The 23,494-nt window shown below is 38.2% G+C and overlaps 1 protein-coding gene across 2 annotated transcripts in view; it reads right to left on the reverse strand.

Annotated features, from left to right (window-relative positions):
• Positions 1–23,494, reverse strand: part of FRMPD4 (FERM and PDZ domain containing 4) — a 300,851-nt gene that overhangs the window by 2,305 nt on the left and 275,052 nt on the right. For both annotated transcript variants that reach the window (XM_080376879.1, XM_080376880.1), the window contains exons 6-16: positions 19,707–19,811; positions 18,430–18,537; positions 15,177–15,308; positions 12,974–13,093; positions 12,080–12,216; positions 10,761–10,887; positions 8,300–8,389; positions 7,534–7,716; positions 4,110–4,248; positions 2,461–3,522; positions 847–2,118 (exon numbers count right to left, since the gene is read on the reverse strand). In XM_080376879.1, the coding sequence (XP_080233005.1) occupies positions 847–2,118; positions 2,461–3,522; positions 4,110–4,248; positions 7,534–7,716; positions 8,300–8,389; positions 10,761–10,887; positions 12,080–12,216; positions 12,974–13,093; positions 15,177–15,308; positions 18,430–18,537; positions 19,707–19,811 (3,475 nt within the window). The remainder of the gene's footprint in view (positions 1–846; positions 2,119–2,460; positions 3,523–4,109; positions 4,249–7,533; positions 7,717–8,299; positions 8,390–10,760; positions 10,888–12,079; positions 12,217–12,973; positions 13,094–15,176; positions 15,309–18,429; positions 18,538–19,706; positions 19,812–23,494) is intronic.

Raw genomic sequence — 23,494 nt, forward strand, 5'->3', positions numbered from 1 at the left:
CTTCTTTAACTACACCTGAGAGGGTATGGAAAGTGCATTCATGGTAATTTTGGTTTGGTTATGTGGTTTTTTTTGGCAGAGGAATAACATTTCTCATTCTAGCTCCTAGTCTGTTCCACTTCTTGATTTTCATGCATTCATTCACCACTGCTACATATGGGTTGCAATCCAGGAAGAGGGAAACATTTAAAACCCAAGTGAAAGAATTTCCAGTGCTATCTCTGAAAAAACTGTGCACTTTTTTTATAACAGTAATTTCATAAAATCTCTTGAAATTGGAACTTTAAAAGGCAGTAATGGTTCTATATGTAAATTACTTTTTAAGGAAACACCTACTGTCAGATGATGAAGTAAATACATGCTTAATAAGGCAGTGACATTTTCTCATCCTTACATTTAGAGCTTTTTATTCATACTGGCATGTTTTTGACAATCTGCTGAAATAGCATGTAAGATACATAATAAATGAATCACAGGGGTTTTTTCTCCTACATTAATATATCTTGTGAAGTCATTGTATAATCTAACAAAGATCCTGGAACTAAAGTGACTATGGATTTTGGAGTCTTCCAAAGAGTGGAAGAGAGGCCTCTCCGTCAGTGTCCCCCAAATATTTGTAAACGTAATGACAATTTTTTTTTAAAAAATTGATTTTTGTAAGCAGCTCATAAGAATATCTCAATGTGTGCAAGTAAAATGAATAGCTACACTGAAGGTGTAATCCCACTGCATCAACAGCTTGATGATGTAGTTTCAGGTAAAGATAATGTGAATGTCTCACCTATTCCTCAATGTTAACATGCAGCTTTAAAAACCACCATAAGAAACACTTTATTACTCCTGTACCTGTAGTTTCTTTTATCTTGGGGATCCGATGACATCCTTCTCTCAGAGTGCCGAACAGTGGTTCAGCATTAATTCCTGAATGCACGACAGGCACCGTCATTCTGTGACACACGGCTTCAGGCTGCTGGTGCAGGTCTTTGTATGTTGTTCCATGGTTTGGAAGAATGGCAGCTCTTTCATCTGCTGGAATATAGGCAATGCCTTTCATTGACGGGTCAGAGATAATGTGCTTAACATCAGAGGTACAAAGAGGAGATTCAACAGGGGTAGCACATGTGCTACTGCCTGTGCTGCATCCTGCATCCACTGAAGAGCACTGAGAGCTTTGCAGCGAGAAATGGCCTTCACTTTGCAGAGATGACATGCGCTTAGCCAAGTGATATTCACAAAGTCTAGCCACACTCTGCTCAGCTTCTGGAAGCTTTGAAGGATGGTCATCTGCAGATAAATCGGTATCTTCTGTGTCATTTAGGTCTTTGGCTGAAGACACGGGAGTCATATCTGACAGAAAGTTTTCACCTTGGCTAAGCCCCGAGGTATCATCCTGATCTACCTCAGGATCCACTTCATCCTTACAGTCAGCTTCTGTTTTACCAAGGACAGGAACTCTTGGAAAATTCTTCCCATTCACTGTTTCTGGGCTTGGCTTATCTGCTGCCCCATCATCATCAGCATACCATCTTTGGCGAAAGGCAGTTCTCTCCACGTTAAAAGTGCTTAGGCGTTGACTGTCTCTTGCTGAAAGAGTTCCAAATTTAGCTTTTAGATCTTCATCAGTCTCTGCTTTTTTAATTCCCTGTTGCTTTTTCACAGTAGCATTGCCATCAGAGGGTGCTTTTACTTCGCTGTCTGTCATCTTATTTTTCCTTTTACTAGTGCAAGAATATACCAAGGATCCCATGTGCAATTTGCTAAAATAATCAGTGACAGATTTTGTTTCCATGGTCTCTGGCTCCATTTCCATGTTATCTGAATGAAGAATCTGCTTTGAAGGCACAACTTTTGACTGTAGCTCTGCAGCCTGATGGCCAGCCAAAGGCTGTGAGGGCTTCATGCCTGGCCCTCCAGCCTGATTCTTAGTGATGGGAAATTCAGTCTGCTCTTCCACAAGGGGTTGGTACCCTTCACTTGTGGTCAAAAACATACGTGCAGTGTTTTCTGACTGTTTCTGTGCCGCGGCTAATTCAGAGCTTTCAGTCATTTCAGAGGAATTTGTTTCATTGCCAGAATCTGAAGATGACTCAGGGCTATATGCTCGCAGGATAGCTACACCTGCAAGCCACAAAAAATAAAAAGTCAATTAAATGACAGCAGCTGAAACACCTGGATAAGTGACAAGCAAAGGGGTTGTGTTAGAGACAAAAATATTCTTTGCAAAAATACTCTGACCTTATTGCACGGTTCCCGGGACAGGTAGTTTAATAACATAATGGTAGTTCCATTAAATAATATGGAATATGATATATGATGTACGCAAAATGATGGGGGGGAAAAAAAAAAAAAAAAGGAAAAAAAACCCCAAAACACCAACCCTCATGAAATGGAGTATTTCCAAGGCTAAATGGATGAGATGGAATGATTTTCAATGAATAAATGTAACTATGGTGAAAGAACCTGAATTGTCATTCGTCTGCTGTTCCTCTGAAGCAGCCAAAGCTTCTAGTGCTTGAAGTGTAGAGACTACAGCATCATCTAGCCCCTTCTCACACTTCCCCTCTGTATTAGTAGGAACAGCATCGATAAGTGACACTGGAATGTCATCGTTGCCTAGATTACTGGCTTGTTCCTTGTTGTCTCTAGGCTGTGTTGCTTGATTCTGAGAGTCTTCCTCATCGGAACTGTCCCTGAAGCCAGGTGGAGGCGCAGCAATGGCCATGTTTAAAGTATGCAATAGGAAATCATCTTCATTATCATCACCTTCTGGAGGTGGAAGTGAAGTCAAATCAATAATGTCATCACTAGAACCAGAAAGGCTGAGAAGAGCAGGCCTGTTAATTTCTCCTACTACAATGTCTTCTTCACAGCTTACTTCATCTTCATCTTCAGCATCATCTGTGTTTTCTGCATAACAAATATCATGCAGCAAAGGCTCTTCTATCCCTTCTGCAGCTCCAAATATTTTACTGTCATTTATAGTTGCATAAACAGAATTTGTAGCAAACTGAATGCTTTCAGCATCTGGTGACAACTCCAGGCCTTTAATGTCATTGGCATTACTAATATAAATGGCTCTTTGTTTTTCTAGTACTTCTGGACTTTCATCTAAAAGCCTTTCATAGCCAAGAGTCTGGGGGTTGATACCATCCAAGTTGTGATCTCCAAATATAAAGGAAACTTTTGCTCCCCTGGGGGAATCCTGTGCTTTCTTACTAGATTCCAAACCTGAGAGTGACAGTAGTGAAGGCTGATTAAAATTTCGGCTTTCTTCTGCTTCAGTTGGGTCACTTTGCTTGGCCAGATGCTGATCAAATCCACCTGAATTATAAGTATTTTCTATGTACAGATGTCTGTGTTCTTTTTGACATAACAGACTTTCAGAAACATCTACAGTCTTCTGTTTTGGATCAGCAAAGGACATTTGAGTCTCCTGATCTCCTTCAGCCAGGAAAGTGGTAGTTTTTGGTATACAATTCCACTCAGAAGCAAGAAGGTTATGCTTCCCTCTATTTTCAGTTCCTATAACATGGTGAAATAGAATTGGCATTGTGAAATCAAAGAGCAAAGTCACGTAATTTTTAAACAGTTGTTAATGCTCAGTAATAAACACTGAATAGGACAGCTGAGCCATCAAACACTTCAGCAAAGCACTTTCAAACTCACCCCTGCTCTAAGTTAAATACCTGTTGATTTAACAACCTAAAGTTCGACTGGTACTTTTGTACTTTAGCACAAAACTAAACCTCAGCTAGGTACAAATCCTTTTCCAGGAACAGTAAGACAAAACCAAATCCCCAACCAGTTTCTCCAACACCATATGTATTCTTATAAAAGATAAATGCATATAAAATAATAACACTCATGGGGAATATGCATTTGTTTCATTATAGTATGAAATAAAATCATCAGGTTGTTTATTTTACCATTAAGATGCTAAAATAGGCTGAATATTAGAACATTATAAAGCTGAACCGATATACTGTGGCGCTAGGTCTGAGCTAGCAATCAGATCTCACTTGGCACAGCCTTGAATCTGGAGGTGCACTGGCTCAAGCTGCTTCTGCTTTAAACGTTGGAGTGTTGTTAACATACTGTGCAACGAATACCTGTTTCTCGGCTCCCTGTATTTTTCTTGTTGGCCATGTTAAATATTGAACGCCTTGAGTCAACCAGTAGTCTGTAGTATCCAGCTGTTAGGCAAGCAAGATTCATTGCATCTGATGACTCCATCAGTAGAGTAATAGGCTAAGAAGAATACAACCAAGTCTTGGTTAAGGCTGTCCCTCCTCAATCTGTTTACCTGCTGACCATACTACTACATGGAAGCAAAAGGAATTACATCACAAACACCACATTGAAAAATACACACCAGAACTTATTTTCCTGACTACCAATATCAAAATGTATCAAACATTTATAAAACACTGGAGTTACAGTAAGGTAGAAGTCCAGCTGGATGTTTTACCTGCTGATTTTGCTCTCTTTCTGAACAAAGATAACCATTTTAAGACTCTTGCTCCATCTTTTTCTTGCACAGATTTATTATTCTCACCAAAGCACTGTTTACTGTTACTCCGAAACTGCCAAGGGCTAAGAACCTGGTACATTAGGCATTAGAGTCTGGCAGTAGTATGAGAATCTGCAGCTTCCCAGAAAGTCAGGTGCCTCAGGCACATGTAAAGAAGCAAGGTGCAGGAAGCAGTCAAGGGGAGTTCAGGTTCAGAAAATACAGTAGTGAGGTTAAAGGTATCATTACATGGCAGTGACAATGACTATTACAATGACAGCTTAAAAGATTTCTGTGTTTGTGGCCTGGCATTACTGAAAAGACAGGTGAAAAAAAAATAGGCAGAAAAACAGAGACAAAGAGAACGGAGAAGGATATTCAGAAGGGAGATCAGCAAAGAAAACAAACTCAAAGCACTTAGAAAAAGAAGTCAGACCTAAGAAAAATGAGGGACCTCAGAGCTTTGAAAAACTATGGCTGCCAGGCTAGCAATCATCAAACCTGAAACATTAATGTGAAACATACTTTCTTTAACTCCTTTTTCTTCTGCCACAACATATAAATTTATTTGCCTAAAACTTTAGTTCATGTATCTGTAGCTTTTAACACCAAAAGCTGCTCTTCTTAAATTTATTTCAAGGTGTCTAGCCTCTACAACTCCTAGAGAGGAAATAAAAATTAAGCCCTTACCATGATACATTGGTAGAAATTACACTGCAGACAACTCATCTTATCACTCACAGCTTGTAGGGACTCACAGCTTGTGGACATTTGTGACAATTTATCATAATTTAGCATGCAGAGCCTAATGTTATAAGACAGATGCGTGGACTTGCATCATTTATTCCAGGAGGACCATTACATGCAACAGGGATGGCTCTCCAACTTACTCAGTGCCTGACTAGTTAAAAGACAACTGATTCTGATAGAGGCTGGGGCCAAAACAGAACTGATGATCGTAGTTTACTACCAAACCCACAATAGGTCTGATAATTTTTTTAAATGTCTGTGCTGCAGCATCTTAGGCCAAAATACTCCAGATGCCCTGAATGTTGTATGTACACTTTCCAGCAATATGGAAAAAAATATGCTTTTTTTTTCTTTAAAGTATTTTGTGCCACAGTTCAAGCTTCTAGTCGATACATGCTCCTTTCAAAGCACTGAACTGTAGCTATAAAATTTAACTATAAATTGTTAAACCTACAATGGGCTAATTCATCCCTGTTCTTTTGAGTGACTATTAAAACCTAACATTAGAAATGCTATGTTCATCTCAAATTTTCTGCAGTGATTGACAGAAATGGATGACCTCCACAGAAATCTCAGATTGCTGAAAACAGTGCTGTGAACTACTTGTTAATCTGCTAAACAGTCCTGTGACAGCTAGACTTTTATTGCCTGCTTCTGCCAAGTAATACATACTTGAGAAGACATTAAAAAGAACCAGAAATAAAATAAAGGTCTAGACTGTTGATTCATTTATTCATTAAGAAAATATTGGCATATATGACATATATTGGCATATTCAGAATCTGGATATACAAACCTGCTACCTTAGGGTAAGCCAAGGGATGAAAACATCAGATGAGAATACCTACCTGTGTCTGCCTGCATCTCCTCCACAGGACACAGTGACAACCCCTACCTGTGTCCCACAGAGAGGCATTTTTTTTTGTCAAATTCCATCCAGAGTCTCCTAGATTTGTCATTTTAATGTTAGGCCAGTGTCTCTGGGTTTAAGACATCATGTGTCAAAATCCAAGGAGACAGTGATATGCATGGTTTGCAATAAGACAGTAACAGTGTTATAAAACAACATAATACCATGGTAATATAGAATACTATGGCATACAGTGCTGCATTTTACATACAAGCAGATGGGAAAGATTTAATTTCTATATAACTTTCTTCATCTGTAAAAAGGTGCTAACAGCTTTTTCACAAGAGGGCTGCGAGTTTAGTACAGTAATGCAGGTAAAGTAGCCTGAGATCCTCAGATGTTATCATTGCTAAGTAAGGTGAAAGGGAGGCTGTGTTCACCAATGTGTACATTTCTCTTAAGCTGCTATCAAAAAGCATCTAGATTAATTTACAGCAATGATTTTTTCATTAACTTAAATACAGGGAAATAGTTCCAGGTCAATAAACCTAAAGCATTCAAAGCAAAAACTTAGTAAAATATTCCTTGTGGTTGTTTTTTGTGTATAGTTGGGTAAACAAGAACTGTTAGGCTCTATTTTAGTAGAATACTTAGGTTTCAAGTATAATGAGAACTCTTCCTTCAATCTCTGATTATCCTGGTTAATGCTCTAGAAAGTCTATGAAGTCTTCAAAACCAAATAGAAACCACACCAAGAAGAACCAGGACAGTAATACGCAAAACTCCACTCATTTTGGCATTAGATGCCACAGATGCAGAGAGTTAAGTGGGATTTAAGAGAAATTAAACGACTATAGGTAGATGAAGAGCAGCTGTGAATATATTATGTAGGACAAAGCACTGAACTGGAATTGTAAGGGCTAAGAAAAAACCCTTGCCTTTCTACAGTGTATCTCATTGGTAACTGCCATACGGTTACTTGCAATGAACTTTGCAGATAAAACACTGGATTGCAGGGGACACTGGTCTGATGCAGCTGGTGATTCTCTAATGGTTATAATATTGTCTGTTACACTAAAGGAGCTCCTAGGGGCTCAAGGATCCTCAACAGAAGACCAATTTTGTGATACCTTGTCTCACCATGGAAATCAAGGAAGAGGCCAACAAAGTGAGTTGCCTGCGGTCAGCCAAGAGAAAAATCAGAACAGAACACAAGTGCTGCAAGCTCCTGTCTGGTACCCTGTAGGCCCCCCAAATGACCTAGCTGTATGCTACATGCACTTAGATCAAAAAAGAGCTAAAAATGCACCCTCAGAGTATTATTGGCACAAAAATGTTCAGAACAGTAGAGCTCGATCAAATAAATAACGACAAAAACATTATTGAAAGATGTTATATCAATGTAAATCAACAACAAACTTACTTTTACATCTAAGACGTGCAGCTCAACTCTAACATTGCTTTCATCTTCTGTAAACATCTCAATTCTGTTCACATGGCTGAAGTCTGCCAGGAGAGCCACCAGGTTTGTTTTGGTGTTTATCACATGACTGATTCCATACCGTGGCCCTACTAACAGAGTCACTTCTGAATGCTTTTCTCCCTGCTTTAGCACAAAAAGAGAAAAAGCAAAAGTAAAAAACGTGATAGGTGCCACATAATGGCAGAAATCATTACTACCTTCTCTCATTTTCATGGAGCTACATTTGCACGACATTTCTCCATTAAAGATTATTATGTTTTTTATAAGAAGATATGATATACAAGATCATACTTGATTCATAATTAAAAGTAAAGGAATCTGCTGCTGAATATTGACTATACTCTAGTTTTTTGATGGATAGTTGGATGGGCAGATGGATGGATGGATGGACTCTGCTTCCGTTAAAAGTAAATCTCTGTCATTAAGAGTTTTCCAGACAAATAATTCTAGTATTTTACAGTTAATTGGAAGACACTATTTGCCAAAAAGGTGATACCTATCTCCAAATCCCCAGTAAAATTTACATTATAACAGGAATGTTATTTTAAAGATGAAAAGAAAAAAAGTGATTTGGTTCAATTAACAGTGATTTTTAAAGTGTATTAATAGAACCTACACTTCTAAAGAAAATTACATAGTCCATCTTTTCAAAAAGGCATTTGGATAAAAAAAATCAAGAGAGAGACTATTTGAAGAGAAATGTTACCACTAGTGTTGCCTTGAAAACACGCCCTCCATATAATCGCAGATCACTGAGGAACTTTAGATAATGCACCTTGGCTTGCAGAGCAGATAGCTGAGGAAGGAGAAACAAGGGTAAGAGGTAGTGGTGGAAATCAACAGATCACCAAATTCAGAAAGAAAATGTATTTGTGTAGTCTAAGGAGCATGGACTGCAATAACAGCTTTTCAGAGCCTGAAACTAAATCATTAGACGCTTGAGTTTCAGATGAGGAGAAACAGTTTCCGTCTTAAAATTAAGATCTTGCTTGTTTAGTTAAAATGCAGTGAGGACTTGGGTATGGGCAGATCAGAGCACTGCAAGAACATCGTAACTGCTCCACTGAAGGGAAAACGTTAAACTACTCAGATTAAACATCTGTTCATTGAGGGATTTCAAGGCTAGACAGCAGCTTTCCATTCATAATCACCATCAGTTCTTAAACTTTTATGTACCTATACAGAGAAAAAGAACAAAGAATTTGCTTTTGTCAGCTATGTGTATTACATTTTGCGAGGTACTTGTGGCATATGGCATATTATTCCACCTCATTACTGCTTTTCCTATTTTTTAAAATGAAACTCTTCCACTATATTTAGTAGGGAATAAATCTGAAAGCTAAATACAGTACATCAATACAAACAATCTTATCACACTATACATGTCATAATTTATGCTCTTTTTTCTCCTCTGAGTTTAAACTACCTACTTAAAAAGCAACAATTAAAAAAAAAAAAATATGAGACTGAATGGAAAGAAGAAACAGTTCATTTCACCCAAGCAGTCTGGACCCAAACCTTAGAGCTCCCTGGCGTAAATCCTTGTATCTGGACTTTTAAAAGAAAAGATAAAACAAGCTGATCTCATTTGCTATTCTCATTTCAGCCACTAGATTTCTAATTCAAGATCTTATTTGATCTTGAACAACATTTTAAGACCTCCCTATCCTAAGGTTTTTCCAGACACCAAGGACGAAATGGATCCAAAGCAGAGCAACTAGCTGTAATGTTTTCCCCTTCCCTTCACCAGGTGCACAGTTGGTGGAGAAAGACATGGAGGTCATAAAAAATGGGACAATCCTGAGAATGACAGGCTTCCCTTCATGCAGAGGAAGAGAAGACCCCAGGAAGAAATCGGTTCTTGTGTTAGTACCTACGAGTGAGACAGAAGGTGAAGATGAGCTCAGATGCTTTGTTTCTGAGACCTACCCGCTAAAAAAGCAGGTGGGCACACAACATATTTTCAAAGTGTGAACCAAAGAGAATGAAGCAAAACCAATGAAGTCTGCTTGCTGCAGGAAGGGACTCTTGCAACCTCTCTTCTAACCAAGAACTGACACCATATGCCACTGTCATCACCTGCAAGGGCTGCAGCAGCAATGGCTTCCAAAATAACCCCAAATTTACACTACCAGAACAAACAATAAGCAACTGGCATTATTTAGCTTTAGATGCAGCAGTACAGGAGATGTGCAGTGCTTCAGTCAAAAAGATGGCCTTTCCTCCTGAGCACTGCAGGTCAAACACATAGAGCTACGCTCACAGTCATCATGTGATCTGAAATCTCCCAGCAGGATTTCTGCTGATCACAGTGCACCTTAGCTCAGGCACCAGGTGTTTGGGTTTTTTCCTGTTCAGAAACAAAGTGCCATGAAGCAGGATTCAACTCATCTTGTATCTCAACTAGTCACTCTTAGGTTCTTTTTATAGTCCATGGAGAGAAATAGGCATTTCTGGGACGCAAGTCATCTGTACCTATTTTTGGTTCCTAACATGAGATGGGATGAATCGCTGCCTAGAAGTGCCTGTTTCTCTCCATTGACTACTAGATGACTTGCATAAAGAAACCTCATTCTGGTGTCTAAACCCAGCCTCAGCTGTATGCATTAACAAAGGCATTTCTCAGAGATACTGTCTTCTACATGGTTTTTTTCCCAGCTGAAGTGAACCCTTAGTGCTAAGAAAAGCACTTTACAACAGCAAGGAGGGTCATTTACTGTAAGGACCATCATCTATCCACTTAGATCTTGGCCAGCAAAAAGTCTTTACCTACAGCATAACAAAACAATCTTGAAAAACAGCATTTATGTCAGATCCATAGGTTAATGTGGTTCAGATAAGAGCATCAAAGACAGAACAATAACTTTTCTAACAAGTCTGCCATTAATAGGAAGCACTAAATGAATTAAAAAAATATATAGCTTTATCATACTTGAAGTATTAATAACAAGTTTTCTGGCACTCTCAAGATAAGAAGATAGTTTAGTTGGGGTATAATTAATTATTTTTAATTGTTCTTGGCTATGTTGTACCGAGCACCAGAAGTAAAACCTCTGAAAACATAATGGCTAGGTGCTTCTCCGAAGGATTAACTTTAAATGTTTCCTATGCATGCCACCCCTTCTGTTCTTTAAAACATATTTTCCATTAAGATGCAAATGTAATACCTTTTTACCCGGAGGAACTAGGTTTTGATTTGCTTTGACAAGGTGTGAAAGTGCTTTCTTTATGTTCTTTTCTTTCATGCTTTGCAGCACAGCAGATGGAAGAAAAGTCTCTAATCCCCATTCTTTTCTGCAATAAAAGGCATATATTTAATTTCACATTCCTGTGATGATTATTTATCTAAAGACTGGTGACTGTGATGCCAAGTAAATGAACACCTGAAAACTGAAGAGTTGATCAGGTCCAGAGTTTTGCAGTAACACATTATTTTCTATATTCAAACTATGTATTGCTTATGAAAAAGATGCTTTTAAATAATATATAATCTCTGTTCTATCCCTTCCATCTCTTCCATCATGCCATATAGAGAAGAAGTTATAAATTTGTATGTTTAGAGTCTATGCTATATTGTTAAACACCACTTAATTACATTGGCAAGTACCATTATAGAATTAAAATCACAGATTTAGCAACATAATGTCAGATTTAATTTTATCTTCTAGGGGTTTTTTTAGAACATGCAAACCAGCCAGCCATTGTCTTTTCCACTTCAATTTTGTGGGCTTTTATTCTCCCTCAAAAACAACCCACCCCCCCCTCCTTTTACCAAATTTTCTCCTCTGCTTGAAGCACTGCTTTTGATAGAAGACTGACTTCACTTTTAAGTAATTATTTCTGCTGATTCATTAATAGGCTACAATATAACATGATTTTCAGTAAGGTGGATAAACTCTACAAGACGGAGTTTGCAACAGTTATTATTTCCATTCTGCAAGTAAACTGAGCAACAACAACAACAAAAGTGTTGGGTTTGTTGTTTTGTTTTTTAAATCCAAGCAGATGTACATATAGTTGCATTTTGGAAATTTTCTTTTTATTCGTAGTTACATATACATGTTTTCTAACCTAAAACAGTGCCTACTGGGATACTTCTCTATTTAAGAAATCTTAGACATAGAATCTAAGACCTTATAGTTTTCTGAATCAAGAAATCATCTGAATCTTACTGTAATAATCTCTGTTAAAACCTTAGCATTCAGACCATATAAAATTAGATCACACCATTACATCATTGAAAGCAAATGAGTTAATCTTATTTACCTTTATAGGCTATTTCACGTGCCTAAACAAATAACCAAAAGGTAAATGGACCAAAAGGTCCACACTTACAGCTCTTAACACACCTGAATCAATTTCAGCAACAAAGAACAAATGTAAAATTGGTGTATGCACATACATATATTAAGGAAACAGCCTTAAAGAATCTATGAGTTACTTCTAATGTTTCACTTTTAAAGAAAATGCTGTATTCTCAACTTACTCTATATATTTGAGGGATATTTTCTGAGTTTGCTTGGTGGTCACAGTTGCAATGTACATTTGTAATGCAGCCAGCCTCAGGGCAATGTCGTATTTCAGTTCTGGTCCAAATCTTTCCTGAACCACGTCGTTACAGCTCTGCCAAAGAACCAGTAGAGGGAGCATCAAGTTTAAAAATCTTTAAAATAAATTACAGTCCTTTATTATTTTCTTTTTTTTGTTATTGTTTTTAAATTAATATTGCATGAAGAGTAACCCTGAACTCAGAAGCGGGACCATGCTGAAGGTAGGTCTGTTGCTCTCAAAGGTGTCAGATAGGCTCACCAGGATATGGGCACTTCAGAAGAACACAAGTACTTATGTCAAAGGACAGGAGGCATGAATATTTTAATATAAACTCTCTTCATCCTTCCTAGGGAAAACAGTAATTCTCTCTCATAAAGAGTGTGGGGAGGGTATCAGTGTATCTGGACTCAGGATAGCAGGTTTGTAACTGGTGAGATACCCAGGAGACCACATTGCTTGTACATCAATTTTCTCATCCATTTTACTGGAAGTTCCTTTTCAGACATCATTTCTGTCTGATATTACAGTAGCAGGAAAAAAAAAAAAAGTATTAGCAATTAATTCAGCTTCACTCTTTTCTAAAGCCAAATATATTTTGGAAAGATATCAAAGCATTACTATTTGGAGAGACTTACGAAGGAAGGGGGCTTTGCAGATGATAAAGATTTGCACATTCCCCAAGTGCATTCATTGGCTTTACACAGCAGAAATAAAACCCAGGATTTACTGCAGCCATGCTTTTCCATGTGAAGATACAAATTATATATACACTGAGTGCCATTATCTTTTTATTCTTTTTTACACCAACGATGGCTGTGCTTTCACTTACCTGTACATAGAGATATTCAAAAGCAACTGGATCTCTTCTTAAAAGATCAATGGGATCCTTTGGGACAAAGCTAATCCTGAAAAGACATCTCATCTTATGCGAGCTTGGCCTCTGGGTCACCTAGGGCAGTGCAATAGTTATATTAGAGCTTGGCAACCCTGGTTGAGCAACGCAGGCAATGTGACCCTACTCCAGAGCCATGTGGTAGCAAGAAAAATAATTCTATCCAACAAAGAGCTTTGCCACAGGCTCCTTATACAGTTCTTATGTTCTTCACATAAGAACACCATATATATGATTTTGTGGAGAGACTTTTAGACTCATATAGGCATGACTGCCCAGTACAACTCGTCATCAAAGCAACAGAATTCACTCAATGAAAACCAGAGTGAAAGGATGAAGAAAACAGACTTCAATGAAAACCACCCAAGTGAAATACAAACTGGGTTGTGTTTCAGCAGGACCAAAATACTCATACACGAGAAGGCCTAGAAGGTTTTTGGGATGAGGTCACATTTTATTTCTTAGACTGACTGAGAACACAGGTGAAACACAGCTTGGTAGCTGCTATTCTCACTTTGTCTTTCTTGTTTTAATCCATCAGGCAATTTGGAGATACTAGGTCTTATTCCTGGGTTTTTCTGGATTAAGAAATCTACCCTATGATTTCTGATCAATACAAATCTCTCCCAATATATTAAAAAATTAAAAAGACCGCTTTGTGTGTTGGGCAGCTAAACTTTGTCAAGCATGTAACACTAATCTGGGTATAATTACAGGGGACCACCAGACAGCTAATCAATAATTGGATGAAAGAATAACGATCCAATAACACCATTGTAAATCATGGTCAACAGCAACATTATAATTGGAAATTAAAGTATTGCTGATTTTACAGCAACTCCAAAGAAGACACCCTCAGAATTAATGTAGTTTATTTAATTAGCCTAATGCAGTTAAGAGAGTTAGTGTACTTTATGATCCACATCTTTAATAGATGAAAACATATACTTTTAAAATTCACCAATGAAATCTCTGTCTTGCCCTAAAAATGCCCTTTTCAAAAAGCATGTTTATCTCACATTGTCTTTGACTCCATTCCAACATATCTAGGCATAATTATATATGTATAAATAAAAGCTCTGGATGGGATTTTCAAAAGCTCACTGTGTTGGTTTATTCTGATCCTTCTGATTTTAATGAGAATTTTGCCAACTACTTCAAAGAAAGACAGCTTAGGTCAGGAGAGCCAGTATTTTGAGTACTTATGGATATTGTGCAATTACTGGATAGCTTATATCCACAAGAAAAGAAAGTTAACATAGCAGAGTCAAGTGCTTAAAGGTTAGAAAATGCTAGAAAGACTTGGCTGGTAAACTAAGTTCCCTCATACTATTACACCGACTCAGTTATAAGGTCAAGGGTATTCTGGCATTTAAATTAAATATTTTTTCCCCTGCCATCTAAGAGTCCTTTTTTTTTTTCTTTCCAAATTTAGGTGAAATTTAAAAAATACTAATGTCCTCCTGAAACACAGAAATATGGAAAATTTCAAGCTAAAGAGTTTCGCAAAATGATAAGTACTTAAAATCAGGGTCCTCTGCTGGGAACTGTGAAGCAACTTTTGTTCTAGCCACACCTCCCTGATCTAAGGAAGAAAGTCACACCAGTATTTTCTGGTCACAATTTATCACCATTGAAGTGACATTATGTACTGCTGTATAAACAAGCCAAACTTGACTTCATCAGAGAGAGTATTATTCCCTGTCACTCAAATACAGATCTGTATAATGAGATAGGAACCAAAGATCAAAATTAGGTTTTTAAAGGAATTTGGGCAGACCGTGGTTCTCAGAATTGTTAGCATGGATTTTCCAGCTGTTGAGAACGTTTACTAGCTGGGTCATGTAAGAAATGAAAAAGGCTTGCTAAATATTTTCTAGCTTTCAGTCCAATCTTTAACAAACTTCTTAATACTTTTTAAGGGCCCAATGAAGCAATGAAATATGACGCCTATATAATAGAAAAATAATTGCTTTTTTGTGAGAAACTGATTCTTACAATCATATCTAAATATCATTGGTATTTGATAGACTGTATCAAACTATAAATCTTGCAGTTAACTCACTCATGTAATTAAAAAGATGGATAATTTACTGATTAACCTGTGTCATTAACATTTGTTTTCACATATTACACAAACCTGAGTTAGAGTCTCCTGTTCATGTAGCAAAAGGAGTTTTGTTCCAGATCCTTCAATCCTCTGCTCCAGCATCAGGGAAAAGTGTTCAATACACTTGATGGAAAGCTTTTCTTGGAGTGTTAAGATGACATCCTAATTAACAAAAGATTTATAACGTGCTTAAATCCATGAAGTGCCTGGGACCCAGTTCTTCACTGCCACACACCCTGCATGTGCCCAGCACAGGGGTGGAAGCCCAGATGTTAAACGAGAGGATGGTCATGTCTCGTGCCTGTTCTGCACGAGTATACAAGACATCACAAACATTCACCTAGTGAAAAATCAGTGCCTTTATATTTGAACATCCCTGAGATGGTACCAGATATGCACATGAAAAATACATACATGGGGCTGCTGTGAACAGACAACTTTCTGTGCAGTTTAACATGCAAATTGTACTTATGTGGCCCTTAAATCATATCTCTCTGTCACCCTAGAAATAAAACATCTCCATCAGCAAGGAGAGGTGGTCTTGCTGCTTTCTTCACTTACTTTTGCGGTAGGGTCAACAAGCAGTGCAAACAAATTTATATGTTCAACAAAAAATTAAATGAATGGCCTTTATTTGTTCTTAGGGCAAGGAGGTTTTTGAAGTTCACTTCTTGAGTTTTAAATGCTGACAGAGAAGTCAATAATGATGACAGCTTTGCAGAACAGTAGCTCTGGATTCGGGGACCATGTTAATTTATAGTATAAACTCCATTTTTTCAGACTTTTAATTAGTTTTTTTCACACTGGATTATGTCTAAGGGTAATTAATTTGAGAACATTTTTTTCTAAAATAACACTAAACAAACCTCCTAAAAAAAATAATTAACCAATCCCTACTTTACTTTCATATAATGCCTTGTAAATATATGCAGAGTATTAATATCATCTGGCAAGATATCTTTTGCTTTAGTGAATGTAGTAGGAAAAAGAAATACATAATAACCCACCATTTAAAAATAGTTTCACATTATGTTGGGGAAAAAATTTAAACATCCCTATACATCCAGAAGATTTTTATATACATAAGTATCCAGATGGATAAGACTTATTAAGGAGATCATGACAAATGCTAATTCAAGTATTTTAACATAATTTAGGAAAATTAATTGATCAATTACAGTGTGTTTATGGAAAATCAACACCAAATCGGTGGAAGGATGAAAAATGTGTGTAGGAAGATGGGGAAACTGTACAATGTAAAGAATATAAGACAGCATTAATGGATTGCAAGCAACCACTCTAAATAATGGAGGTTAATATTATGCTGTTCTGACAAATAGGGAAATTATTGCTTACACGTTAAGCCTACTTTTATTTATACTCCTAAACTATGCTCATAGGACGTAACAGGAATGTGAAGAGACATAATAAATGTAAATTTTTAAGAGGGGGTGATAATGGCACTGTTTTCCATTAGCCGTCTTGGGTCTTTTAAAATATGATGCTAAGGCACACAGGCACTGAACTACTGAACCAAATTTTTTTGCTAGCCTACCCTCTCATCCTATAACTCAAGAGTCAGCCCAGGTGCTACCTCCCAGCGATAAGGAAATCAATGACTGCAGGTAAGGCACTGGTTTTACCTTCATCGTTAAGTGGTGACTTACTGGACTGCTAGGGGTGGAAAAAACCTGCAGTAGCCTTGACTCAATTGCAGCATGTCTACTCCACCTCAGTTTAAGAATAGGAGAGGCAATCTACACCCACCCAGCCACAATGAGGAATATACACACACATATACATGCAAGAATATGTAATATATAGCTGTGCAAGCTATGGAATATATAATTGCCTGAATTCAATGCGAAGGAAATTATTCCTACAGATAGAATGACTCAGGTCAACGCAGGCTTACAACATCAATACAGCTAGGTCGCTACGCCCACGTGGGTGTCTTTGCAAATGGCTTCAGGCTGGGTCTATGTCCTTACAGTACATGACACATCCATGACAGAACTACTGAAAACTAACGTAATGTGATGGCCAAAGACTGGTCTTCAGAGGCAAAATATCCTGGAACTGGTTGGTTGGTTTTATGCTCAAAAAAGAAAATACTGGAAAGTGGGCTCGTGGGCATGGAGACGTCACTATTTACGTGAAAAAATGTCTACTATTTCTTCATCCAAACAAATTCTCAAATCAACTGGAGGAATTCAGTATCCCATGGCTGCAGCGTGGAGGCTTGTATCCATTACCTGCACTCAACTTATGCCTAAGGCATATATATGGACTATAAACAGATATTGCAGCCCATTTTTAAGTGTAACTTCAGTATGTGTTTTGCCTTCAGATTGCAGTAAATTTCTTCTTGTTTACCTTAGTAAATCACTCTCCTTGCTGTTCTAACTGATTGAGCATACTGCTGAATCACAGTGAGCACACAAGCAGCCTGTCTTCAAATATACATATCTTTACAATCCCTTAGAACCAGCAAAAGCTGGCAGTGCAGCTGAAAATTGCACCCCCAGCCTTCACTGATCATTCCCACCCATGCATCTCTCTTGTCTCAGTGTCCCAAGCATGCACGCTACCATGCAGTGAACTAGATTTGGTAACCAATCTGTGTTAAAACTAGCTCACCCAAACAAAAATGCTTGAGAGACCAGCAGCATGCCCAACAGTGCTAGCCATGCTGCTTACTATGCTACTCCAAAGCACTCACAGACACCGCCGCCGCCTCTGGTTTAGGAACCTACGTGGAACAGTGTCACAGACACTCCCTAGCAGCCTCAGTTGTGTGCCAGGGCTTCACCTCTTTATTTCTGTATGTGAAATGTGTTATGGAAAGCACAGAGGGCATTACACTGAGACGAGCAATTTATCACCAGCATAACCCTACAATATCCCATCCCAAGTTCACTGGATGACAAGCTAGATGATATTCAATTAGTAACCAACGTCTTAATCTTCTTAGCTCCTGACTTTTGCTGACAAATCATGCTAGTATTTGGCAGCATATCAAAATGATAGGACCACACAATTCTACTTGCTCTCCAGGCACATTAAAATGATCACTTCTACTTCTTCATTGGCAATACCATATGTTTTTAGCAGCAGAAAAATTGACCCAAACCTCATTATTTCTAAATTTTGAATCCAGCCCCAACTGAATCCACCAGTAATTTTGTTATTAAAGCATTCCAAGTAAATTTTAATTACAGAAGGTCTTAAAAAGAGTTAACTGGCATTCTTGGCACTGTATGCCAAGGTATATCTAGCCTACCTTTATTGAAGTGCTGCAGTCAAAACGGAAAGATTTGGTTTGTCCATTTTCAAGATACACCTTCAGAACATTTGGCATGAAAAGAAGTGAATTGTCCTTAACTGTTTCCTGCCAAGCAAATTAGTGAATCAGATTACAACATGTAATAAGGAAAACCTAAATGTTGTTCTATAAAGAAGGACATCATTCAGATGGAAAGGTAACAACTGAAAAGGAGTCTCTTGGCAGAAATTGAAAGCAGAACTTGCAATAGCCTGCAAGTGTCCAGCAACGCTCTTTACAGCTGCCATCTGTAGGTCTCTTTCCTGGAAAAATATAACTGTTCACATACATTTCATGTCTGGCTTGGAGTATTTTCTTTCCCTAAATACTATCTCTCTGACAATGCTACCTTTAAAGTTGAAACATTTTCAATAAAACAGAAAAACAGATTATAGTTCCTCTAAATATAGTGAGCTGTTTAGTGTCCTCAATCTACAAAACGAGAACTCCAGATTCATTACTAAGAATTACAATCAAGACGTTTTACATTCTCTTTATAGTTGGATATTAAATGCTAATATCAGTCATAATTTAAGAAGAGTAACATACACTATTGCTACTTAATTGTAAGAATTCATAACAAAGATAGTAAAATAAACTGGAAAAAGGAAGGGAAGGAAAGCTTTGGTTTGTTTTTTTGTTTGTTCTTTTTAAAGCAGAAATCACTTTTGACAAAATGCAGTATCAATTTATGTTTGGAAGAGTTGGATAAAGACATCAGTGTGGAACAATATTCTGATAAATTATGAAAATGAACTGGGAGTTCATGTTTAAGGAGGAGTTCAGTGCCTCTCAAAGGGCGTCTGTCTTTGCCTGAGGGCTGTAAGCAATGAGTTCAAGTAGATAAAACAAATTTTAAAGAGGTCTGTAACGTAAAGTTAATCTGTTTTCCTGACATGCTACTTCTCTTGAGCTTATGGGTTTTCCCATTGCTCTGAAAAAAACCCAAGCAAGTATTATCAAGACTATAAAGATAGGCACATATGTGTTATCACCACAAAATGCATTCACTAGCATTTTAATTTTATTTTAAGAAGGGACAAATTTTCACAATGTTATGGGCCCAATGGACTTTAAAAACAGATCTTTTGAAAACTTCAGAAACAGAAAAACCCTTCCCTTTGCAAGCCTATCACCGTTGTTCCTACCATACAATTCCCTCACTTTCTAGCCTTGAGGCATACCTTTGGATGAAATGCTCAGTCCTTCCTGAGGTTGAATAGTTGAATACTCACCGACACCTGGCCATTGATAATTACTTCTTCTGAGAAGCGCACTTTGACAGGATTGGACTTCAATCTTGCCTTTTTTGCAGCACTAATAAAAGCTGATTTAGGAGACTGAAAGGAAAAATGATGACAAGATACATCAAATAATTTCAAATGAAACCTTATCTTTCCTTTTCCAGTTACTTCCCATTTCTCACACACTGGGAACTCCATGTATATAGGAACACTTTGCACACCATTCACTGAAGAATGGAAATACAGTCAAACCATAATGCTTTCCAAGATAATATGTATGTGCATACATGTAAGGAATTATCGATGCATACTGCACGTACTGAAAGTTATTCCACTGTCAGACTGCAGTGATGAGAAGAGCTCTTGATGTATGTACAAATTCCACATAGTGTTTCCACAATGACTGCTGTCAACTAAACTTGTTTGCATGAACGGACACCAACCAGTGACCAGCCAGTGACCCTTCCTTCAAACACCGAACAGAAAACTTTTGCGTAATCTATAAGCCACTTTTGCCAAAAAAAGTGTCTGAGAGCTCCCCAAGTGCAGTGGCATCTCACTATATTAGTCCACTTCAAAACACATATTAGAATCACCAAAAGGCACCTGCAGGCCAGCCGACCTCCCCTGACCTTTTCTCCTACGCACACCATATGCAAGGCTTGGCTTCAATAGATCAGATGCTTTGTGGGACTCCACAGATTAGAAGTCTAGAAGTATTCCTAATTTTGTTCTGGAACCTGAGTTTTACCAACAACATTATTCAATGGCTTCACCTATGATCAAGTGTTCAGCCCTTGGAAAAAAAATATCTCTCCATTTGAGGAGTTTGACCAACAACCCCTTTTTAGTAACAAATTAAATATTCACAGTCAATGGGATTTCCATTTTCAGCAGCAGAAACAAGGTAGTATTCTCAGGCCAGTTACAAACACAGCGCTTCTGGCATTGCCTAACTCCATAACCATGATAATAGGCAATGGAAGAAGTTCTGGCTTTGGCTGAAAATCACTGGACTCCCTCAGGCCAGGTTTCAGTCAATTTGTTTCAGTAAAAGGTGAATTAAGATCTTCAGAATCTTATTTTAACTCCTAAGAAGCGGCCTTACTAGTTTGGGATACCAAAAAGACTGACTCATGTTAGTTCGCCTGTGAGAAATACGTGCAGCCATCAATGATGATGATCCTGGAATAGTTTCCTATTATCAATGTGGCATGACAGCAGTCCCTGTAAACACAGGAAGCATTGTCAGCATCCCTCCAATTCTGACTCTGCAATCTGCAGGAGTGATGGAGTAGTCCAAGGCCATGTGCTTGTTGTCTCTGATCTCTGCTGAAACTGCTTATAAAGTTATTTTCCTGTGATGCAGAAGCCTTGTTTCTAGAAACTAGCAGGAAGAAGTCTCTAGCTCATTTCTGTACACCCTGATTCATTATCCCATCAAAAATGTGGTAACTATTACCATAGGCTTAATATCAACCAGTGAACAAGGAATGAAAGATACCACACCCTCCCAGGAAATATCAGGGCCATCCGATAATTCCTGGAGCACAAAATAGAACCAAGAAATAAAAATGAATGCTTCTTCACTTTTACAGTTCAGTCTTTCTTACCTCTTCTCTAGTAGCTATGACCATAAATCTTTTTAATCAGTAACAGTAATTGACAGAAAATTCAACCACGTGATCAAACGAAGCTCAGCTTCCAAAGCCAGTGCTGAAAAATGCAGAAGGTCCCCCAGAAGATTTGAAACAACCACCGAAAAGAAAGAAAAATGTTAATATCTCAGGGTGGGGGACCCAAAACACTTCTTCAGTGAGAAAGGACAACGTGGAAACGCTGAAGAAGCATGCTCACATATTATACTCTAGAGATGAATTCCTGGAAAGACACAGTATACAGTAATACCATGATTAATATAATAATTCTGGACATGCCTTTTCTAATTTCCCTCCTCTCCACATAGTCCCTTTCTGTAGTGTGTTAGCAGGATAGTCTGTGTGGCATCCAAATAACTGACTGCAACCTGTTGATTCCCACTGCCACGGGGCAGCACAGCTACAGGAGTAGGCTATTAGCTCTTCCTTGCAAGGGCAAGGGGAAAACAGTGGCTTTCACTCACTCTTCTTGCTGGAAGAAGCTTTTTCGAGTTGTTTGCTCTTATTGCAGATGAGTCACCAGTCTAGGCTCTCTTTACAGGCAGACTGCCAAATTTTCTTCCAGATTTTGGCAAGGTTATTCCCATACAGCAGATCTGGCAAACCGCTATATGGCTCTGTTGCTTTCTACAACCTCTCCACTATGTCTCTTTTCCCCTGTCTACAACCTCAAAAGTCACTTGTGGGGGGCATAAACACTTAAATTATGTTATCGCAAAAATGTGATAGGGGAGTCCAACACAACTGAAATATATGAACATCTGTGAGTTCCCAAGAACCCTTCTGGGACTTGAGTTTAACGTGCTTATTGCACAGCCAGGGGAGCACACCATGGTCTGCCATAAAACGTGGGGCTTCCCTCCCTTCCCACCTCTGCTGTGGCAACGTGGTGAGGACTCTGGCCCCTTGCCAGACACTCTGGGTGAGTTAGGGAACAGATCGCTTTCTAAAAAGCTTCAGACTTCAATCCAGGGGTGTAAGAAACACTAGAACAGCTGTGCCAGGTATTTGTGGGAACATTCTCTGCTGGTTAAAGGTTTGAGTAATAGCGCAGCTTTTACATTTAATTGTACGATCCCATTGTTTCTACCTCTGCATCAGCCTGGCACTTGGCATTTTCTCTTTGAGAAAGGAAGCGTTTCAAAAGAGTGCGGCAAATACCTAGGAAAACAGTTGGGGTTGATTGTTGAAACTTGCTTGTCTAACAAAGCATCAGCAAGATGATGTGCTGCTCTGTTCTATGTTAATGTTTGTAGGCAAAGAATGCTATCAATTAATGATTCTCAGAGTGCCAGTTCATTTGTTTCTCCTACTCTATCTTTTAGCCAAATGGAAGCCATTATCCGCAGTTAATGACCTTAAGCAGGAGGTGTTTACGCTAATGCAGAACATTTATCAGTGCAAGTAAAGTATTTGCATTGTCACAGATAAAAACAGATTAATTAGAATGACTTTTGCAAAATGAGAAGGCACATTTTAACAAGAAGTCAAAATACTTCAAAACCCCACAAGCTTCACATTGTGACCTCAGTAAAAGCTCAAATTTATCAGGATTTTAAATACTTTTTGTTTCTTTACGCAGAATTCAGTAAACAATGAGCTGATCGTTTCAACACTACCTGGAGAAACTGCTAACAAGAGAAATGAAGCATTGCATAGAGATTTGCTTGGAGGAAATGATAGCGAAGGCCGAGACCCTCCTTTGAACCCTGCTTACTAAAGACTGCAATCAATGGGCATCCCATCAGCAGGGTCAAAACATGACAGAATGCTGTAAGAAGAGGAGGCTTTCTGGAAAATGTTATTTTTCTCATTTTTTGTCAGCAGCATTATAGCAGGTCATTTTCGGATAGATCTTAGAAACAATATCCTACATTTTGAGGGAAACTTTTTTGATGAAAATGAATGTCTAGTACTTTTTCTGGTTTTGCAGGTAAATTACAATGTGGGGGAGATTCCAAGGGAAATGGTGTTTATTTGCTACAAAAGCCCCTTTGAGTCCTCTTGCCCGTAGAGGTGCTGGAGCAACAAACCCTTTACTCCTGCTCAAGAAAAAGGATTTAGCATTTAGAAGAGCATAGTGTAGTACTGGGCTACCATAAAGAAATGAAACAAGACAGT

Source organism: Falco punctatus (genome assembly GCF_963210335.1).
Source record: "Falco punctatus genome assembly, chromosome: 2".
NCBI lineage: Eukaryota > Metazoa > Chordata > Aves > Falconiformes > Falconidae > Falco > Falco punctatus.